This window comes from Agelaius phoeniceus, chromosome 4 (genome assembly GCF_051311805.1).
Source record: "Agelaius phoeniceus isolate bAgePho1 chromosome 4, bAgePho1.hap1, whole genome shotgun sequence".
Classification (NCBI taxonomy): Eukaryota; Metazoa; Chordata; class Aves; order Passeriformes; family Icteridae; genus Agelaius; species Agelaius phoeniceus.
In genome coordinates, this window is record NC_135268.1 from 57,936,835 (window position 1) to 57,957,281 (window position 20,447).

Here is a 20,447-nt window from a genome sequence, read left to right on the forward strand (position 1 = left end):
ATGAAGAGAGCTTGTAACAGAATGGTTTGGAGACTAGCAATGAATAAAACAATCATAGAAAAAGCTTTGATTTTCAACTATTACTGAGAAAATCCAACACCCCTATTACTCCTAAATGTTAAATCTTGGGATTTACTATTATAGCAGACTGTACAGTTACATTTCTTTACTAAGAATTTGTGTATCTGGCAGTATTATTATTTTTACTTCAATGCTGACTATACACCAAACAATCATTCTTAGGTCACCCATCTCAAAAAACTTGCAACTCCCTGCAGAAATCTTTTCTTGACCAATCAATTTCCTAATTCAACTACATTTCTCTCAGTTTTGCTGTTTATTCTTCCCAATATACATGCACACATGATACTGATATTATTTTGCTATTCCACTCATATAAGTATGCAAACAGCACATACTAATTTTAAAGCCTTCCCTACAACTCAAATGCATTTCCATTTTCTTTCATTTGACTGAGGAAAAAGGTAAAATAGGTTTTGCAACCTGATTCACAAGAACAGAAAAAAACTTCAGTTTAGCCAAAATATTAGTGAAATATTTTTAATGTTGCAACAAAATGGAAAAAATAGCCATTTGAAGTGAACTTCCCATGAGATTAACTAGCAAAGCAAACCACATTACCATTGGTTATGCAAAACTCCATAACAAAGTTAGAAATATTTTCTTTTCTATTTCCTGCAGTGCCTTTGATACACACACATGAAATGGAATGATGTTGTTGTTCCATGCTGCACATTTACAGCTATTATTCTCTCACAATAGCTTTTTCCCCAGTGATTACAATCTTTAGTTTGCCATATTTTGTATTTCCTACATTCTCCAGAAGAAATAATTTTATAATTAATATGTAATTTCCTACATATCCACAGAAGAAATAATTCCAGTATGCTTTTTTGTTTTAAATTTAAATACCTTACTATTATTTCCTTTACCAGAATTTACTGGTATGCTATCTAAACAGTTTAGATCAGCAATCAATAAAGTACAAAACAATGACTCAAATAAATACTTCACCCCAGTATCTGAAACTTCAGGAGTGTGTGGCACAACTGGCCATGTCTCAGCAGCTTTGAACAGAGCATGTAGTTTTACATGCAAGACTTCAAAGGTGATCATGCACTGCATGTTGCAAAACTGTTTCATCTTAATATGGCTTGCTAGTTGAACAAACTTTACTAACAGTAATCTTTATTATAGATCTGAAAAACAGTTGAACAATTTTCTGGTTATTTCCTAGTCCAAGACTTACAACATGGTGAAAGATTCTCTTATTTTACACAGACAGAGCCACTGTTATCAGCCAGAACAGTGAAGATGGCCTGATTGGCATTTAGACCAATGCTCAAATCTGAATGTGGGTGGCTACTCTCACTGACAAACCAAGGAAAAGTAACACTGTGGTTATGACTTTTTTTTTTTTGTAGTTCAAATTTAAATTTGGCATCTGCTAAACTTACATACAAAACTAAAAGTTTGCCATGAGATATCTCCATACCCTGTGCCAAATGAGTGGTTTTGGTTTCTGCACCTCTGACATGAACACTGTACTAGAGAGATCAAGAGGCAAAGCATTCCTCTACAGATTTGGCAGGCTGTCCACAAAAGTTCTGTTTTGTCATTTTTAAAAATTACTCTGACATAAAAAATAATGCTTTTTGAGTGGTATTTTTATTGTTTTGTAGGCATATAAATGATGAGGACAGTACTACTGCTATAACAAGTTATGGCATAGGAGAGTTACACAGAAGTATTTGCTCTCTTGAATTTATAGACATTACTAAAATCTAGAAGGGAATTAAGCCTCTTGCCTTTTGCAAAGAATGCACAATTCATAAAGAACACAGAATATGTCAGAATCAATTAATCATTGACTAGATTTAACATTTATGCAGAAGTAGTAAGGACCAGATAGGAATTTTCCCCAGTCTCAGGAATGATCACTGCTTTCATGCAGCATACATATGTGTCAGAGTCATTTTTTTAGTTTAACTAACTAAACTAAATACCTTTATTTAGTTCTGCAAAACTTGTCAAATTCTTTTCCCCTTTGTTTAGATGCATATTTACATTCTTTTCCCTCTAATAAGCCTGCCATACTTTGCATTTAGAGAAGCAGCTATTATAAATCCACCTTTTTTATATTAGCTGTTATCCTATCTTCAGTGCAACTCTTCCCTGTGGGTCTTATCAAACTCCATGTGCAACCTTTGCAGCTTCAGTGTCAACCATCTAAATCCCTGCCAGCTATCCACCACTCCTACAAAAAGCCATAAAAGTGGAAAAAATAAGAGCTTGTGTTTCTTCTACCTTCCCCATGTTAAAATACCAAAAGCACTGAAAACTGCCACCAAACCTCTTCTTGTACACACTACCTCAAAAGTACGAGCAGCCCTTCCTCACAACTGTATGGATTACACATTCATAGCAAAAATAAAAATACCAATGAACTGTCTGGGCAGAAGGAGAAATGAAAAGAGGCAAAGATTTTCTCTCTTGTACATGTTACCCTGAAAAACCTCAAGGAGTGCTTAGCTGAAAGGATTACCCCCCCAGTTCAGCCCCTTATTTCTTCCCCCTAAAGACTGAGGGCCCTGGAAAGAAGCCTTCAGAGTGTGGTCCTTCAAACACCCTTGAGCCAGGGAGGGCCTGCACCTGGGCTTGGCTGTAAAGATGAAAAGAGCTCTGCAAGTCCCAGCTTTATTCTCCATGAGGTGGGTCTGAACAGCCATTAGCAGAGCAGGCCTCTCAAGTGTCTGGGGGAGAGAATAAACCCCGCTCAGCATTCATAAGCAGGCTTTTCCCAAGTAAAACCACCAGCCCTGACTCCAAGTACCCTTACAACAGCTACAAGGATCAGGACAACAGCCTGGGTTGTTCATCACTGCAGCTCTGCCTTCAGCTCTTCACCAAGACCAAGTATTCACTTTGTACATTGGCACTTTCTCTGCCACAATGAGAGTCCCTTTAATTGGTACTTAGATAATGTATGTGACCTTCCCACCAGGCCTCTGAGTCCCAAACAGTTCAGCGGAGTTTCAGCTGAATTTTACTGCTCTGCATGTAGAAAGTGCAGCCTCAGTCTTCCTGCATGCCCTGCTCATCTCAATCACTCACCAGCACAGCAAACCTACAAGCTCTGCCAGCACTGAGAGGAGAGCAAGCTCTGCACAGTACAGGGTAAGCCTTTCTTATCTATCCTAAGCATATCCTAAGGCTCCTTCATCCAACGTGTCAATTAAGAAATGGATATCGCAAAATTATTTTTCAATTAAAAACACTGAAGAAAGGACTGAAATTGCAACACACTGTTTGAACTCTAAATGCTCAAATATTAGAGACAAAAGATAATGCAAGTCTCTATCTGAATATTAAATTTCAACTTAATAAATATATTTAGAGAAGTTTGAAAAACATTAAGATCCCACTGGCAGATAAAAGTCTCACTGCAGCTGTAATATTTCATCAAGTGTTAGATGGTTCATGTCAGTTGCATGGAAAGAAAGGAACATTTACTGTATCAACAGATTCCATCTGCATTTTCTAACTCAGTTATTGACATGTGAGAAGGATATGATCATCAGAAAAAACAAAAAAAAACACAATAAAATTTGTGGATCATCAATAATTGACTTAAACCGTGCTGAGCTTTTTATTATTATTCTCTTAACATGCTTTAAAATTGTGGGGTTTATTCCTTGAGCAAAGACAAAATGATAAACAACCCCCAAAACAACCTCTAAATCTATACATCATTTCAATTTTTACTACTGTGTGCTTGTAAAAGCACATCAGGTGAAAAGCATCTGCTCTTTATCAAAGAGCATTTCATCTAGCTTCAGATCTAGGATGCAAAAAACCCTATTCAAATGTGCTTTCAAGGGTGACATTATTGCAGAAAGTATTTGTAGATCAACATTACAACAAAAAGCATTATGAAGGACCCAGAGCAAATTAAATCTTTTAGATAGCCTTGACTTTGATACAATGGAATTTATGGAAGTAGATTATACTGGGTAAAGTGGATACACAACTTTGTAGTAATGTTCCTTCCCTTGCCAATTTCCTATTCTTTTTGAAGAATTCAGACGGTAGCTACTACAACCAGAACATGATATGACGTCTATTTCAAACTTCCTTTTTGTTTTTTTTCTTGTAGAAGCTTGTATATCCTTATCAAAAACATAGAGACAAATCTGCCAAACCAACAACTTTATTTTTTTTAACTACAGTAGAATTTTTGTTGATAAATTCTATATACATTAGTTATTTTCCAAGAAAAACTATGCTCTGTGTAAGAATGTACACTTTGGGAAATATTTTTACATGGAAAAATATTGTGTTGTTTGAATGCTGTGCGAGTAACTTTAAAGAAGCTTTAAAACAAATTCAATGCATTTAAAATGCTATATAAATCAACATTCAGGACGAAGGGTCAACAGGGGTTAAACTGTCTGTCCTTCTTGATTGCCTTCATAAATGTCTTTTCTAGCTGTATTATAGAAGCAACCACAGCATAACTTGGATATTAAAACCTCCACGGAAACCAACAATAAAAGCTGCTAAGAATTTCACAAGGGTTGGTTTTTTTTTTTTTCTCTTAGGTGTTAATTAAATGATCATTTAACACTGAAATGTAAACACAACATTTTCATCTGCTGACAGCATAGCCCATTATAAATCCAGGGTAATAAACGTCCTGGTGTTAATACTCTGAAGCAGGTTCCCACAACACACTAAGATGCCTTGTCGTGTCTAAGGTTAAGCATCTAGACACAAAACAAAGATTGTGCCTACTCGACTTCCAGTTCAATTTTCCCATCGCCCAGTGACCTAGGTAACACTTTGAGCAATAAAGAATAAATTTAATTTCTCCAGCATTTTGTGAGGATTAGGAACAATTGTTGGCCTGCAATGACTTTTTATCCTTGGATTCTTTCTCTTCCAGAGCATTCCCCCAGTTTTAAAAGAAAATTCTGATGGTTTAAGACACAGAACAAACAGAACTTTAAATTAGGCTTTTTTCAATCAATTGGAACTCTTGGAGGGGAAGCAATCAACTTTTCTTTGGACTTTTCTCAGCTATTCAGTTACTTTAGGCTTTAATCTTCCACTTGTAGAAGAAACCTACCATCACAGGGACAAGCCTCTATACTTTCAGATTTTCCCTTGGCTTGATTTATTCCTCTTTTCTGTTCTTTTTTTTTTAATCAAGATGACATGGCTGCACTTAAATGTCCACTCTGTGCAAGCCAAGACTTACAGACTTACAGTCCTCTTTATAACATTTCACACCATGTTTCTGCACCACATAATAATGGCAATTCCTCTGACATGCTTTTTTACTTTTCATGACTTCTTTCACTGAGTTTCAGGTTTCTACTTAACTCCTGACTAAATGGTTTCCTGTATCATAATTTACCAAAGCTTTCAAGGTCAACCCTCCAGGAACAACCCAGGGACTGATTCAGACTGGACATGAATATGGTTACAGGTGATCCAAAACCAGCCAGTTTCATTTTTGCATTCAAAGACAATTCTCAGCTTTAACTGCTATGAGTCCAACAAAAACACAGAAGATAATTATTTATGCTTGTTGTCAAAGTACCAAAACCACAACAGCTAAAGTAGACCTCTCAATTACTCTGAATACCACCACACTATTGAAATAGAGCTATGGCTTGAGTAATTAATATGATTCATGTTTTCACATAAGACATATTTAAATGCCAGCAGCTAATAGCATAAAAAATTTAAATAACACATATTTATGTTGGTTGAAAAGAATTGCTGTAAGTCATATTTTTGTTTGCTTGGTGTTTAACATAAACTTCTGATTAAGGGTAAAAGTGACTGACCAGTTTTGGAGTGTTTTTTCTAATAAAAAACCCCCAAAAATATAAGCATCACACAATCACAGAGTGTTCCGTGATTCTATGATGGGAGGGACCTACGAGGATCAAAGTCCAACTCATGGATATTCCAATCACTTATTATTGCAGCTTACATAAAGAGTTAGTGATCTGCCCAGATCAGAATTAGTTTACAGCCCCAACAGTACATCCAATTTTACATTTTATCCCATAGCAAAAGAAATATTGCTTGTAAAAACCCAACAAAATTATGCTTTTATGATTAAAGAAATAAAGAAAAATTTAACCACAAAAATGACTTCCAATTATCTCAAAAGTAAAAAATAAAAACAACCATATAGAGAGCATCATTTCACAATAAAATAGTTTGTTTGCAATTTCAAAAATCTCATACTATTACTTCCAGTAACAACAATTCACTTAATTTCTGTATATTTGGTACACCAGTTTTTTTCCTACACAGCAGCATAGCAGGTGACTTTCAAATCCAAAAGAAGGCATAGTTCAGGAAAGACCAACAAATTAAGAGATTCTATAACAAAGGGCAGGAAGAGAAACATAGTGAAGTTTGAAGTCCAATAAATGCACAGAGTGATAATTAATTTTACTTTTATTTTTCTAACTACATTTCAAAAGTTCATTCTGGTTCTATCAACATTTCCACTCAGCTGAATCTAAGGCTGAATGCTTGCTGTTGCTAGGATATAGCTACTGCAAGTTGCACACCAAATGCATATAAGCAATACTTGTTTCTTTGCTAAAAAATCAATCAACCTGATGAATTTTTGCAACACTTCCAAAAATCTCTAAAATGCCATCTTGCCATATCAATAATGCTTATGTCTGAAGCAAAGCTACAGTGTTGTATTTTTCTTTTATTCAGTACCTTGAGACAACAGAATTTTCAATTCTGAAACATTATAGCAGAGAATGAAAGCTTAAAGTAGAAGCAAGTGGTCGTAGAACCAGAAAAAAGGTGAACACGCAAGTCAAACTGCATAAAGCATTTGAGCTCCCAATTCTCTTTTGCCTTTACATTAAAAATGAGCAGGTAACAGAAGTAACAGTGTTTATAATGTCTCACAAAACTTTATCTCCTAGTTCTTCCATGCCAAAAATAAATGCCAGAAATTAGGTATTACAAATCTAGCACAGAGGTAACATGTTCTGTAACTTTGGTTTATTCTCACAGGCAGTGAACCTTAAAAAGCATATGTTTAATACACAGTAATTCTTTTACTTTTTAGATAGGCCTGTCTGCCTACTGACTGGGATTATACAAAAATAAACTCCCAGAAATGTAAATGGCAGTGGCCACGCAGCATAAGGGACCACATTCACCCTGAAAACATTCCATACTGGGGCAGTAAGACCTCCTGTTAGCAAAAATGCAGTGATGTAGCAAACCAGCAAGCGTGCTTGCACACTGCAAAAAAAGATTAATAATTACTCATATATTAAAAATTCCTTTTTAATTAGCGGCTTACAATACCACAAAGCCAGAACTGTATACTCATTTATACCTACCGTAATATGCTGTATGCCTTCACTAAAGGATAATTTTGAAAGATAGTTACATTCTGAGAACTATAGTCACAGTTCAAGAGTGGTGCTAACAAAATAATGCTAGTATTTAAAAACTAACTAGCAGTAGAATAGCTATATTCTTGCCAACTGAACTTAATTGGCTAGATAAAACAATTCAAACATTCTTTTACTTGAACTAAGCAACTGTGGTAAAAAAAAAAATACAAGTCAAAACACAAACCAGACCAATACAATGTAGGGAAGACTTACTTGGTTCCACTTAGCCCTAAAATAAGACTTAATTCTATTGCATGAAAAAAAAAAAAAAAAGAGAGTTGCCTTGTGTGCAGGCTGCTAAAACACAACAAAATAAATCATAAAAACTCAAACAAGTGAGTAAAACACACACTATCCTGGGGAGGATATAGCAACAAGGTGGCTTCATAATTCATGTTTGAATTAGTGTTTCTTAAATTTTTTGTCCATCCCGCCCACCTCTGCAATAAAGTGGAGCACACTGTAACATTATTGCAGCACAGTGGAAACCAACCCACTGCACTTACCTGACAGCAGCTCCATTAGCAATCTATTCTGCAAAGGAGAAAAATTCTTCAATATTGTCTTTTGAAAAGGGAAAACTCATTTTTGCTCCTCATTGCACTTAACACCCAGGGCAGCTGTTTGCAGTTGGAGTATTTCAGAGGCTTTGAGATAATGAGCATTTTTCTAATGAGTGATTCCTTTATAGAGTTGTTAAAATGGTTTCAGACTGAAGTGCCTTTTCTACAAAATTATGACTATAGTCTCACTTATGATTACTGTTAAAAGAAATATGACAAAATCATAAATTACACCTTAACAATAGGGAGTCCAGAACTTAAAAATATTTAAAAGTCCTTGTTCTAGTGCCTTACATGCACCATCTTACAACCTTTTCCCCTTCCTATCTGATGTGGTTTGTTTTGCGGTATTTTTGCTGTTTTTTTCATTTTTTTCTCTCTCGGCAGAGGTGAAAGCAGCCCAAGGCTCAGCGAGTGATGCGAGCGGCACCTCCGGCAGCAGCGGCGGAGCCGGCGGGAGGAGCTGCCCGGGCCGGGATGAGTAATGATGTCGGTGCGGCCGGACAACGGTAACCCTGGCAACTGCAACCTGCAATTCCTGCCCAGCCATTGTGGGATTTATTGTGGCAAGGGCCAAAGAGGCCAAGAGTAAAATGAAGCAGAGAACTATGGTGTCTGACACATCTAGTACCACACACTTTAATCATAGCTGGCAGAAATTAATTCAGGAGGAATTTTTGCAAGGGCCCCCTGTACGGCACGTTTTGTTGTTGCTGCCGCCGCTGCTGTTCTGGCCTAAGATAATTTTTAAAAGTTTTTTTTGATGTTTAGTACTTTTTCTCTGTAATTATTTGCTCTTAGGAAATTTTTTAGTGACTAACAGACATCTCAAAATTGATGTTTATGAATCAGACTACATTAAGTTTTGGAAGTTTTTCCCTTTAGAGGGGAAACATTTGCAGTGTGTACCTTCAAGTTCATATATTAAAAGAAAAGCATATAAGACAACAGTCACTACAAAGGTTGATTTTTTTTTTTCAAGGCCAACATTGCCTAACTTATACAGATATTAGTCAGTAAAGAAACCTAACCACATTCCAAGCACACAAAGTGTAAATCAGAAGGGACAAGCTTTGTGCATGTAACTCAATAACCTTTACATGCCACTGATTAATAAAGGTATTTTTTACAACTGATTTTTCAAACAGCTTGGGTCCAAGCTGCAGCTCAGTATCCTGCAGCAAACAGCAATCAATGAACTGTGATCTAACCAGCCAAAGTAAGCAGTCAAAATCTATTTGCCTCAGATAAGCACTCGCTAGGCTGTGGTCATTGTCTGTGCTAAGGTACCATCCCTGACATGACACAACGTAGCATGACTGGGCATACAGGTCACCAAAGAATGCCCCTTCCTGCAGCAATACTACTTGTTGAGCAAGAACTTAAATTTTCATCCCAGGGGATTTCAAACAGCACCTTTATTTTAATGGCACTGCATCAAAACAGAGGCTCATGTACATTGTGCTTTGAGAGATTTCTTGCAAGGTAAAACTAATATACCCTACAGCACTCTTTATACTATTTTTGGCATTAACTACTTCCTAGTGAAATATTTATGTTAAAACACCTTTATAGATAGCTTTTAATGGGAAAATCAGCTTCTGTTTTGACTAAAATTATCCATTTTAACTAGTTCCAGGAGATTTCTTGGAAGGCTGCTAAACTGGAAAGAAAGTAGCCTGAAAAATAATTTAACTACCTTTGAAATTAAGTGCCTTTAGACACAGAAAATAATGCACTGTCTCTTTTAAATTCTCAACCTATTGCTTTCCTTTACTTACACTTCCCATCTGTCAACAAGTGCTTGTAATTTTATTACACTGTCCTGTAGTTTATGCAGAGTTGGTATTATTTTACAGAGTTCTGTTAATGGACTGGATAAATGGTAATGCTATTTAAACTAGTCTCCTGCTCCAGCAAACACAGCTGCAACTGTACTACTATTTCTAGGCAAACATCTTGACCTGAACACGCAGTGCTCTCTCAACCCGTCCAAAGAGAAATTGGAGCAGACAGCAAAGGGAAAGCATAGCCGGCCGCTGGCGGCAACCAACTGTGTCCAATCATAATTCATATACAGTGTAACCTCTTTCTTTTATATTGCATTTAGCCTACACAACAAGCATATGTGCTTCTTCACCTGGCATCTCATTTACAGCCAAGGGTCAAATGGTAATTATTATTCACAGAAGCTCAATAGTATGTTGAAACCTCGCAGTACACACATTGTTTGATTAGCTGTTAAATGCCAAAAATAAATACTGAACTCAAAACAAAAAATATATATATAATTGATCATGTTTTGAGAACTTTAATTCTCCTTACAAAACTATTTATTTGGATGTAAATACATCTAAGCCTATCCAATGATACATATAAAAAACCAAATCACTTTATACTCTTCAAAGGGAACAAGCTACATATTATCTGGAAACTAACCACAAACATTTAACTAACATCAGTGCCTTTGTTGGCCTGGCATCTTTTAATTACAAATATAGTGCTAAGCAGCTGTAATTTTCTACTACCATTCATATTTTCTTTTAAACATGAATACATTATAACCAGACATTCACTTTCATGGTCTGATCAACAATAACCCTTAGGCAGAGGAAATTTAATACTGTGAAGCCAGTGATCTCTTACTTTCCTCCATATCCACTATGAGCACTTGTGTGCTTTATGTCAAAGGACATTAGAGATTTAAGACTAGCATATATCAAATACACAATTCTGAAATAAATATATTCAAATATGATTTTGACTGAGGTGTGTATCCATTTTTTGCCTGCAAAATATGGCTCATTTCTATTATATATGTATCTAGGTATCAACCATTACACTGTAGGTGGAATAATAAACTGACCATAAATCCCTTTAATCTCATTCCTGATAGAGGTAATGTCTTTATCCCAGCTGATGGAAATTATGAGACTCAACTGTTAATATACAACTCAGTATTTGAATATATTATAATATTATAGTACTGAAAATATTTTTATTTGTCAGGAAAAAAGCCTTAAGCAGCTTGCTGGCCTAGTCATTTAAGAACTCATTAGATCTACGGGGAATTTCTGGAAACAAAGTAGACATCTTAGGCAGTGGAATAAAACAAAATACACAAAAATAAATGTTTACAATAATAGGAGTAATTTTCAGTTTGCTATTGTATATTGCTATAAGGAGGAAGAAAATAACTATCATTTCACAAAAGTAAAATAAAAATCAAGAAAAATAAAAGCATCACATTTGTTCTCAAACATAATTCCATATACTAAAATGGAAACAAGAGGAATCCCACTTTACTCCAACTTGACCGTTCTTTTTCCAAGCACACAGGTGATGAAACCCAGTATAAACCAGCAATTTCAACAGCAGAAAGCTCACCTGGAGCCTGAAGAAATGTATCAAACATATCCAAATTAAAACAGACTGAACTGGTACAACCTTATAAAAGCCTACTTAAGCATGTCATGTGTTATCCCTTCCATAACACATACTGTAACTTAAAGGTACCTTACAATTTAATTTGTTCAAATAAAACATATTCTGAACTTTATTCTACATTTCAATTGCACCAGAATTAAGCAGATTTTTAGAAATGACAGTGGGTCAAACCATGTATTTTAAAATATTGCCTGGAGTAAAACATTATCAAACCAAGTAATACAATCAAAACAAAGAAGTCGTTTCTCAATTCATTGTCATTTTTATTTACGGTAAAGCATTTAATCATTTTTTCTTCCCAGAGCTTGAGTTACTAGCTTTGTTTCCCTCTGAGGGACACAGGAGAGACTTCTCTGCAGACCTAGCATTTGCCAATGCCATCATTTTTCTGGCCAAGTGTGTATAACCAAAAAAGCAGAACATCACAAAACCAAAGTGCTTATACAGTGCAGCATCTTTGGGTCAGAATCTCCACAGGCACTTTTTAGCTCTTTTAACACAGAAAAAATTTAAAAAACCCAAACAAGAGAAAAGTAAAATCAAAAGTATTCTTTCTGAAAAACTTCCTTACAGAAGTGGGAATAAATGACAATATTCTCATACAAGTATCAGTATATGACCTAGATGTAAAACACAACTAAAAAAAAAAAAACTTGCGAAGCAGTGAAAGAAAGTACTCAGTTTAAACAAAACACCAATGTTCCAAGATGCATTTTAGCCCGATGTGAGGCAAAAGATAAAAATTCTAATGCAAGACACAATAACAGACCAAATCCAAGATTTCCCAAATATAGTTATTGGACCATGTCTACTTACAGCCTGTATAACTTCGGAGTCCCCAGAAAGAGCAGCTCAGAAAGCAACTGGAGGTTATTTCTGTTTAGGCGCCTTTGAAAAGAAAAGAAAAAGTTGTGTTAAATTACAAATGCTACAGCAATGCAATGTTACCACTTTGAGTTGGAATCCCAGGGCTGTAACAAGCTGATTTTAAAGACCAGAAAGGTCCATTAGCGGAGACATGGTCCAGTAGTAAATTTACCATGGACTAATTACATTTTCTGGTTTCCCCCAACAGACCATATTACCTATTTTATGAAAGATTTTGAATCTCAGCAGTGTGAGCCAATCACTAAGTCGGGACTCCATCCTGCATAAACAACATGAAAGCTAAAAATACAAAATCAGCAGTGCAAATTCAATTCCCTACCAACTCTATGTTCCTCTCAGTATAATGGAGCAGATAGACATTTTGTGACCATGAAAAGGTTCCAGGGAGCATGTATCAAATGTATACACTTTCAGTAAACAAGATAATATTATGTCTAACGATCCATATAACCTATTTATATGAATTTTAAAAAGCAAAGGAAGCTGTTACAGAAACCCTGATCAAATAGAAGTCAAAAAACCCCAAGGAGTCACAGCTTATATCTGGCATTACAAGGAGGTTTTTTGATGCACTTTTCCACTTTAACTGTAAAAATAGGAACTTTGAGGAAGCTATTTTTTTTTAAAAATAGAACTTGATCAGTTGTACATAAGACAGTGTACAACAGAAAAAACTGCAACTGAAATCTGGAAGGTGCCCACTTGTCTGTGAAGATTCTCACTGAGCATGCCGACCAGGGTCACAGCTGCTCAAACTGAGGTGACAAGATCAAAGCCCTCTGTATTATACCCATAGACAACAGAACCACCACTAGCCAAGGCAAATATATTCTAGCCTCATGGTTTTTTCTAAACATATGATGCAGATTATTCTTTCTACTGTGTCTGACAGCCCTGGAGCATACAGTCATCCCAGTCAAGAAATCAAGCTCAAAACAGGCTTTTGGTTGTTTTTAACAAATGCATCCACCACATGTGGCACCTGCCATTCAAGCAAAGCAACCAACTAGAAAAAACTGTTGTGCCCCATAAAATTTATCATAGGTCATACTTTGTAATGCACAATCCCTCAATAATTCAGGGCCCTCACAGAAACCAGACTGCATGGGACAATCTGATATATACATACATGTGTATATATATAAAAATTCTAACTGTGGTTACACTACATCAATAAACTGCTATCAACACATCCCACAAGGTTAAAAAATATACTGGGCATCAGTCTTGAAAAATTAAGTTTCAGAATTTCATAAAGGCTCAGATTTTCCTGTTTAGCTAAATAATTAAGATTGTTTAGCCTCTCTGGGCTAATTTCTCATAAACATTGTTCCATATAATGGTCTTTCCAGTTTAAAGATTTTTTCCAGAAATTCCCATGTAGATACATAGAGACATTCAAAATCAAATTTTACATAACTCCATGGTTTAGTTCAGTTAGTTTTTCCTCCCTTAAAGCTCAATGTGACTACTGATGAGAGTGAAATAATCTGAGAAATATTTTTATGCACACAGAGGGTTGCTGCCACACTTCAAATCATAAGCAAGCAGACAGCTACTTGAGTTCTAGATATCCATAATTCTCCAGTGTTAATTTCAGGTTCTCTTCTGTTAGTCAAGCATCAGAAATCCTGATTTCTGTAAGCAGAAGAAACCTAAATCACACATTTAGTGATTAAAAAAAAAAAACAAACTAAAAGTGTAATAACCAAAAAAATGTAAAACTAACTACACTACTGGATTAAGAGAGGTGAGAGACAATGCATTTTAGTAACTAGGGAAAAAAATCTTAATCCAGCAACAACAACAACAAAAAAATCTAGATTGTGATCTTGCAAGTCATATGTCCAAATTAGTAGAATAAAAAATTTCCATATAAAAGAAAGAGCTATAATTTAATGACTACTGGAAGACTTCTGATTTGAACACCACTTAAAAAGAAACCTATCCCAACATAAATACAAGAAAGTGATACATTCTACTGCTTCTGCATCTACCGCATTTTCAAAATTAAATTATTTATAAATTTACTAAAGGTCAGAAAATGTCTATTTATGTATAAAAGTATATGCCAAGACCACAAAACTTAGTTTAAAACAATGGTCTTCTACTTAAGCTACATTTGCACTCCAACAAGATTTTGAAAATTAAACAAACGAACAAAAGAGTAAGTAAAAAAAGAAAAAGTTCATTCACTGCTTCTGTTAGTTAAATAGAGACTTAAACCTCGAAGTCCATTTTTACAGATCCAAAATTACATGGAAAAGCACGTAGGGTAAAAACTAAAAAGTGAGTTTCTAATCAGTTTTTCAGGACAAAAATCTCTGTTGATACTTGGTAATAAATCTATTAAGTTTGGACACTAGACAATAATGATGAACTGTTACTGAAAGGGCAATGAAATTACTCAGTATCTGTATTTTTATAGAAGTTTCATTACACAAAAGCCTCTCTAGTACAATGACAATATTGATGATCAAGTTCATCAGGCAGGCTACCTTTCACTAAATGCAAGAACAGTCTCATAAGGACACACAGGATCACACAGAAGGATACTTCACAGGCAAAATACTTGCTCTGCTATTTATTGTCTTACACAAACAGTTAACACCTTCCATCAGGAGTTTCTGTTATTACCTGTACTTCACATACCTTTAACATACAGATATGTTATACAGATATATACAGTGTACCTTTAACATACTGATGCATCTGCCACTCTACAGACTTTCAAATCTAGTGTTATGGACAATAAATCAAGTTGTATTAATCAAACTAGCAATAAACAGCACTACCCTCATGTCTCACCAGTTTCTACCCTGTGAGATTGGAACTTCAAATTAGTGTTTCAACACACGATTCTACTTTGACATTCAGAAGACTAAAATATTTGTTCTTTGAGCACTACACAGATTGAGGGAATACACAAATTACTGATCCCTTATGAATCTTGCATTTTGTATCTTCTACTTTGAATAGCTTTATCCCACTCACTGAATATTCTTTTAGAACTAAGCTTTCTCTACCAAAAAGTTGACTATTCCTTATTGTCTGTGACCAAGAAGATAAAACATAACTAATTTTCATAAAGGCAATAATGGAAAATTCATCAAATACTTCAAAAAGAGACTTAAGCTACTCTTTACACCTAACAAGTTATAGCAGATGCTTTTAAGAGTGTCAATTTGCTGAGTTTTCTATATGGAGATTTTATGAACTAGACTTCATTGAAATACATTTTTCAAGACTACAGTAGGTAGTTCTGTCTATAAAAAGGACATGAAAATGTAAGTGAATGGGAAAAAAGTATGCAGAGCAAGTCTGAAACAACAGCCTTGTATCACAGTACACAACAGTCTCCCATTCAACAGTCACCATGAAGAGTTTCTAATCTTTGGAAAGAGTCACACAAGGAGTCGAGAAAATATATTACTATTTTAAAATGGTTCACTGTTTTACATGGTTCTCCCACAGTTCCACTTTTTCAGGTGACCTGATGCTTCATTTTGTCTGAAATAATACCTATCCAGAACACACAAACATACTGAAACAAGAGTGAGTGAAAAAGATCTCCTTTCTCTCGAGCTGAAACCCAGGGCAAGCAGAGTGGATCATGGAATCCAAGACTGTAGGTTTTAAAGAACTACAGCTACTTTGAGTAAAAACAACCATAAACATTCCACCACATCTTCTATCCATGTTTTCATGGTAGCAGACACTTAGCACAGGTACCTAGCAGGCTATGTTTCCCCTGGGACAATGCAAGAAGAGAAATTTCAGTTTCACCAAATGAACTGCTCTCCCAAAACTGACATGGAGCTCAAAGTGAAGCACTGAAGAAACAGTGATGAGATATTCCATACCGTGACTATTCAGTTTTCCAACTGAGCTGCAAATATTTGTGTTTCTCAAGCAGAGAGCTTAGAGGAGATGAAGCATTAGTGGTGTGAGCAACAGAAAATGTACTGAAGAACCTCTAACATTGTAACAACTTGTAAAGTCCTTTGGTAGTGTGCAGAAATAAACAGATGAGGGACCATTACAATATAATTCTTTCAAGTTGCAATTCAAATCTATCTTTTTTTTCCTTCTGCTGCTGAATGGATCTTTTAGAAGAGATTGGGCAAACTTACACAGATAAATTTTTGAGCTCTTCACAATAAATTCAAGCAATGTCCACATACTACCTAAAGTATACAAATACTTTAGTTTAAAACTCCCAGAGGTCAGTCTTCTAGACATAGTAAAGACTAGAAAAGCATCTCCAAAGTAAAAATATGGTATAAGTATATAAAAGGATTTAAGGACAAAGAAAAAATACCTTTGACAAATGAGCAGGTGAAAACACTCATTAAATTAAGCTCAATACCAACAGGCAGATAAAAAGTAAGACCTGACAAAGAATAAGTAACTTTTTGAAGCAGACAACATTAAGGTACGCAAAAAAAAAAGTGGCTTAATTTGAGCTGGTGGTTCTGAACAACAGGTTATTTTAGTAAATTGGTACATATCTGAGTTTTACTTGTCTTCTGCATGCAGCCAAAGTACATGAAGATGACAACAGACAGAGGCTGGAGGGAGAGCACATTATGCTCCCAGTAACAACATATCCTAACCCACTCAAGTCTGGCCATGCCACAAATCCATCCTGATGTGTCTCTCAAGTTTTCATGCCACAATAACTATGATCCAGTAGCAATCATGCATGGAGGAGGAAGGGAGGAAAAAAAAATCTTTATTGCACTGGGTACAATGCAATTGCTTTAATTCACACCCATTTGTTTCAGACTTGTTACAGCCTTCACTGTAACTTGTTTCTGATCCCACTGTATCAACTACATCCAGCCAGAGAAGGTGTAGGAGATTGTGGAGCCTCTCTGGGAAAATGAGCTGTTCCAGTGCTTGACTGTCCTCTCACAGGGAAGACATTTCGCCCTTACCTGCAGTTACACTCCCCACTTTGATTTATGCTTGTTGGCTCACCACAGCAATGAGCCTGGCTTGAGGTTTTTCATAACAACCTCACAAGTACTGGAAGGCTGCTCTTTTGTCCCACCTAAGTTTCAAATGGATTTTAGTTCAGGTAGATGCAATTCTACCCATAGACCCTGTAGGACAAAAGAAGCCCTCAAAGATAACTTGAGAGCTGATCGAAGTTAAAAGCTGTTTAAAGTCAGTTATAAATCAGCTGTGCTCTTTAATTAGAAACAGCCTATCCCATTGGGTGCATAGAGAATGAGTCTTCCAAAACCCTAAATACAGGACAGATGCATTTTATCCCACCGCCACTGCTTCAGGAAAATGATTAAATGCTTCCAACTTACAAGGATTATTGACAGTAGAATTCATTATTTTACATTCCTCCTTCAAAGTTAGCCTAGAGAAGTAAATACACTATCTGTACATAGTAGCACACAGCACCATACAGCTTAGAAATTGCATTCTTCAAAGGAGCATATTCACACCTTCTGTTTGTCAGCAGAGGAAATAACTATTACACCCATTTAACAGCTCAGTGAAGCTCATTTGCAAAATATACATAAACTTTGAAAGAATAAAAGCCTGTTTACATTACATTACAATTTAAAATGGAAGAACATGTCAGTAATCAAACCTCTGCATGTTCACACAGGAGCACTTTCTACCCACAACTGAGCCCACAAGGCTCCTTAAGTAGTTCCAAGATGTTACAGGGATATGCATCCTCTGGGAAGGTCTAACATCAGTTCAGGCTTTATGAGCTCAGGAAATAGAGAAGCCACCTACAAAATTATCCAAGTACTTCAAAAGAGAAAGCTAGTACACAGCACCCAAATCATTGCCACGGGCTAGTTTAAGTATGATGTCCAAAAATTTTACTCAAATACACAAGAGTTAGAATAACAGACATCAGAATAAGTGATTCCTACTGCCTCAACAGAGAAATTATAGACTTAGACTTCCATCTGAAAGGAAGGCAAATCACTACTTTCCTACAAAAACATTGTGCTATATCTGCCAGAGGCAGAAAATATTTGTGCATCCATGTCCAAAGCCACAATCTGCTGAACTTCAACACATCTGGCAACTGCTCTCTCTGAATGTGACTTGCATGTCATCAAGTGAGAGGAAAGCCCAAGAACTAAGAGCTAAGCAAAAGATTGTGCCAGTTTTTCCATTAAGAATTCTCTGCAAAGACAATTTCTCTAGTCAAACTACTCATAATCTCATTAAGCCTAACAATATCAAGTTCACCAACCACATGAGTAAAAACTGGAATCTGAGAAGTTCAAGGCTGTTCTTAGAGCATTGGATGTCCAAGGTTTTCCCCAGGTCAAGAAACACTTAAGCAGGACTCCACTTTCCAGTCTAAATAGTGACTGGCTAAAAAAGACATTCCCCATTTAATTTCAAATATAAATTAGATATTTGTTTTAGTAAGAAAAAAAAAATTCTGAACAGTAGCAGGACACTACTGCGAATTCAGTGTCTTATTTGTGTAGGAAGCAGTAAAAAGTACTTCTCAGCTATAGTACTACATTGAGCTAGTGCATGCTACTTGAAACCTAAGGTATTTTCTGTCCTTCATCTTCTTCTCCTGTGAATTTGATGTCAAATCCAAAATTACCACACTCCTCTCCTACCCCAATCAATTCTCCCTACATTATGCAGAACAGTATTTTGTGCTGTCAAGCATCTATACTCACTTTGCCTTTTTAAAGCATTTTTTTCACTATAAAGAAAAGACAAACTAAGGCTGCTGTTTTCTGTATTCCTTACTGTTTCAATAGAAAAGATATTTCTATAAATATTTAGTCATTATTCTTATTAATTCTGCCTACAGCACTAAAAAGCATGAAGAACACAGTAAAAGCCAGGAAACTGCAGGCTAGGAAGCCTCATCTCAATGCCTGAAAAGGCAACTGGGCAAAATATTTCTATTTTAGACACAGTAAGGACACAATGATGACTGAGAGTGGTCAGCACAGATTTGACATTGAGAAAATGATTCCTGACCAGCCTGGCAGCCTCCTGCAATGAATAAGGAACTTGGCAGATGAGGGGAAGGCAGTAGATGTTTATCTTGACTTCAGTAAGGGTTCTGACACTGCCATTCATAATGGTTGTCCTCACAGACAAACTGATAGAGTACAGACTACAAAAGCAGATGGTGAGGTGGACTGAAAACTACCAAAAGTGCCAAGTTCAAAGAGCTGTGGTCAGGGGCACAAAGTCCATTTGGAGAACAGTCACAAGTTACATGCTCCAGGAGTCAGCAATGGAACCAGCACTGTTCAAAACTTCATTCACGACCTGGAAGATGGGACACACTGCACCCTCAGCATATTTGCAGATGCTACAAAACTGGAAAGAATGACTGATGCACTAAGTCTGTGCACTGCCTGAAAGTAACACAAACAGGCTGGAGTATTGCTTGAAAAAGAACCTTGGGAAGGGCAACAAAAGGGAAATGGAAAGACCTGAACCTGGAGAAGACTAACTCCATACACCAGCACACACTGGAGAACCACCAGTTGGAAGAACCACCACAGAGCACAGTCTAGGGTGCAGGTGAATAAGAAAGTCAAATGAAGCCAGCAATGTGCCCTTGCACAGAAGGCCAACAGCATCCCAGGCTGTAATCATAGGATTGTTACCAGCAGGGCAAGGCATGTGGTCCTTCCCCTAAAATCAGCACTGGTGAGACATCTGGAGAGCTGTGCCCAGTGCTGGACTCCCACCACAAGAGACTGGACCAAGTCCAGGGAAGAACTGCTAAAATGACAAAGGAGGCAGATTGAAGCACCTGTCACATTGGAAGAAGTTGAGAGGGCAGGGACTGTTTAGCCTGAGGAGGAAAAGTCTCAGAGATATCTCAATGTGTATCAATACTTCATGTGCACAAATAAGTGATGTGATTCCATCCCAAGTAAGGAAAACTGAGCCAGACTCTTCTCAGCGGTGCACAGTGAAAGGACAAGAGGCAATGGGTACAAATCAAAGAACAGGAAAACTGTATTTCAACTTAAGAACAGTGACTGTGAGGGTGGTCACACAGAGAGGCTGCAGACTCTCCATTGCTGGAGAGATTCAA

General features: G+C 36.4%; 1 protein-coding gene across 10 annotated transcripts in view; it reads right to left on the reverse strand.

Moving 5' to 3' along the window:
* The window catches only part of SLIT2 (slit guidance ligand 2), a 260,841-nt gene that overhangs the window by 226,719 nt on the left and 13,675 nt on the right, over positions 1–20,447 (reverse strand). For all 10 annotated transcript variants that reach the window (XM_054633202.2, XM_077177664.1, XM_077177662.1 and 7 more), the window contains exon 4: positions 12,302–12,373. In XM_054633202.2, the coding sequence (XP_054489177.2) occupies positions 12,302–12,373 (72 nt within the window). The remainder of the gene's footprint in view (positions 1–12,301; positions 12,374–20,447) is intronic.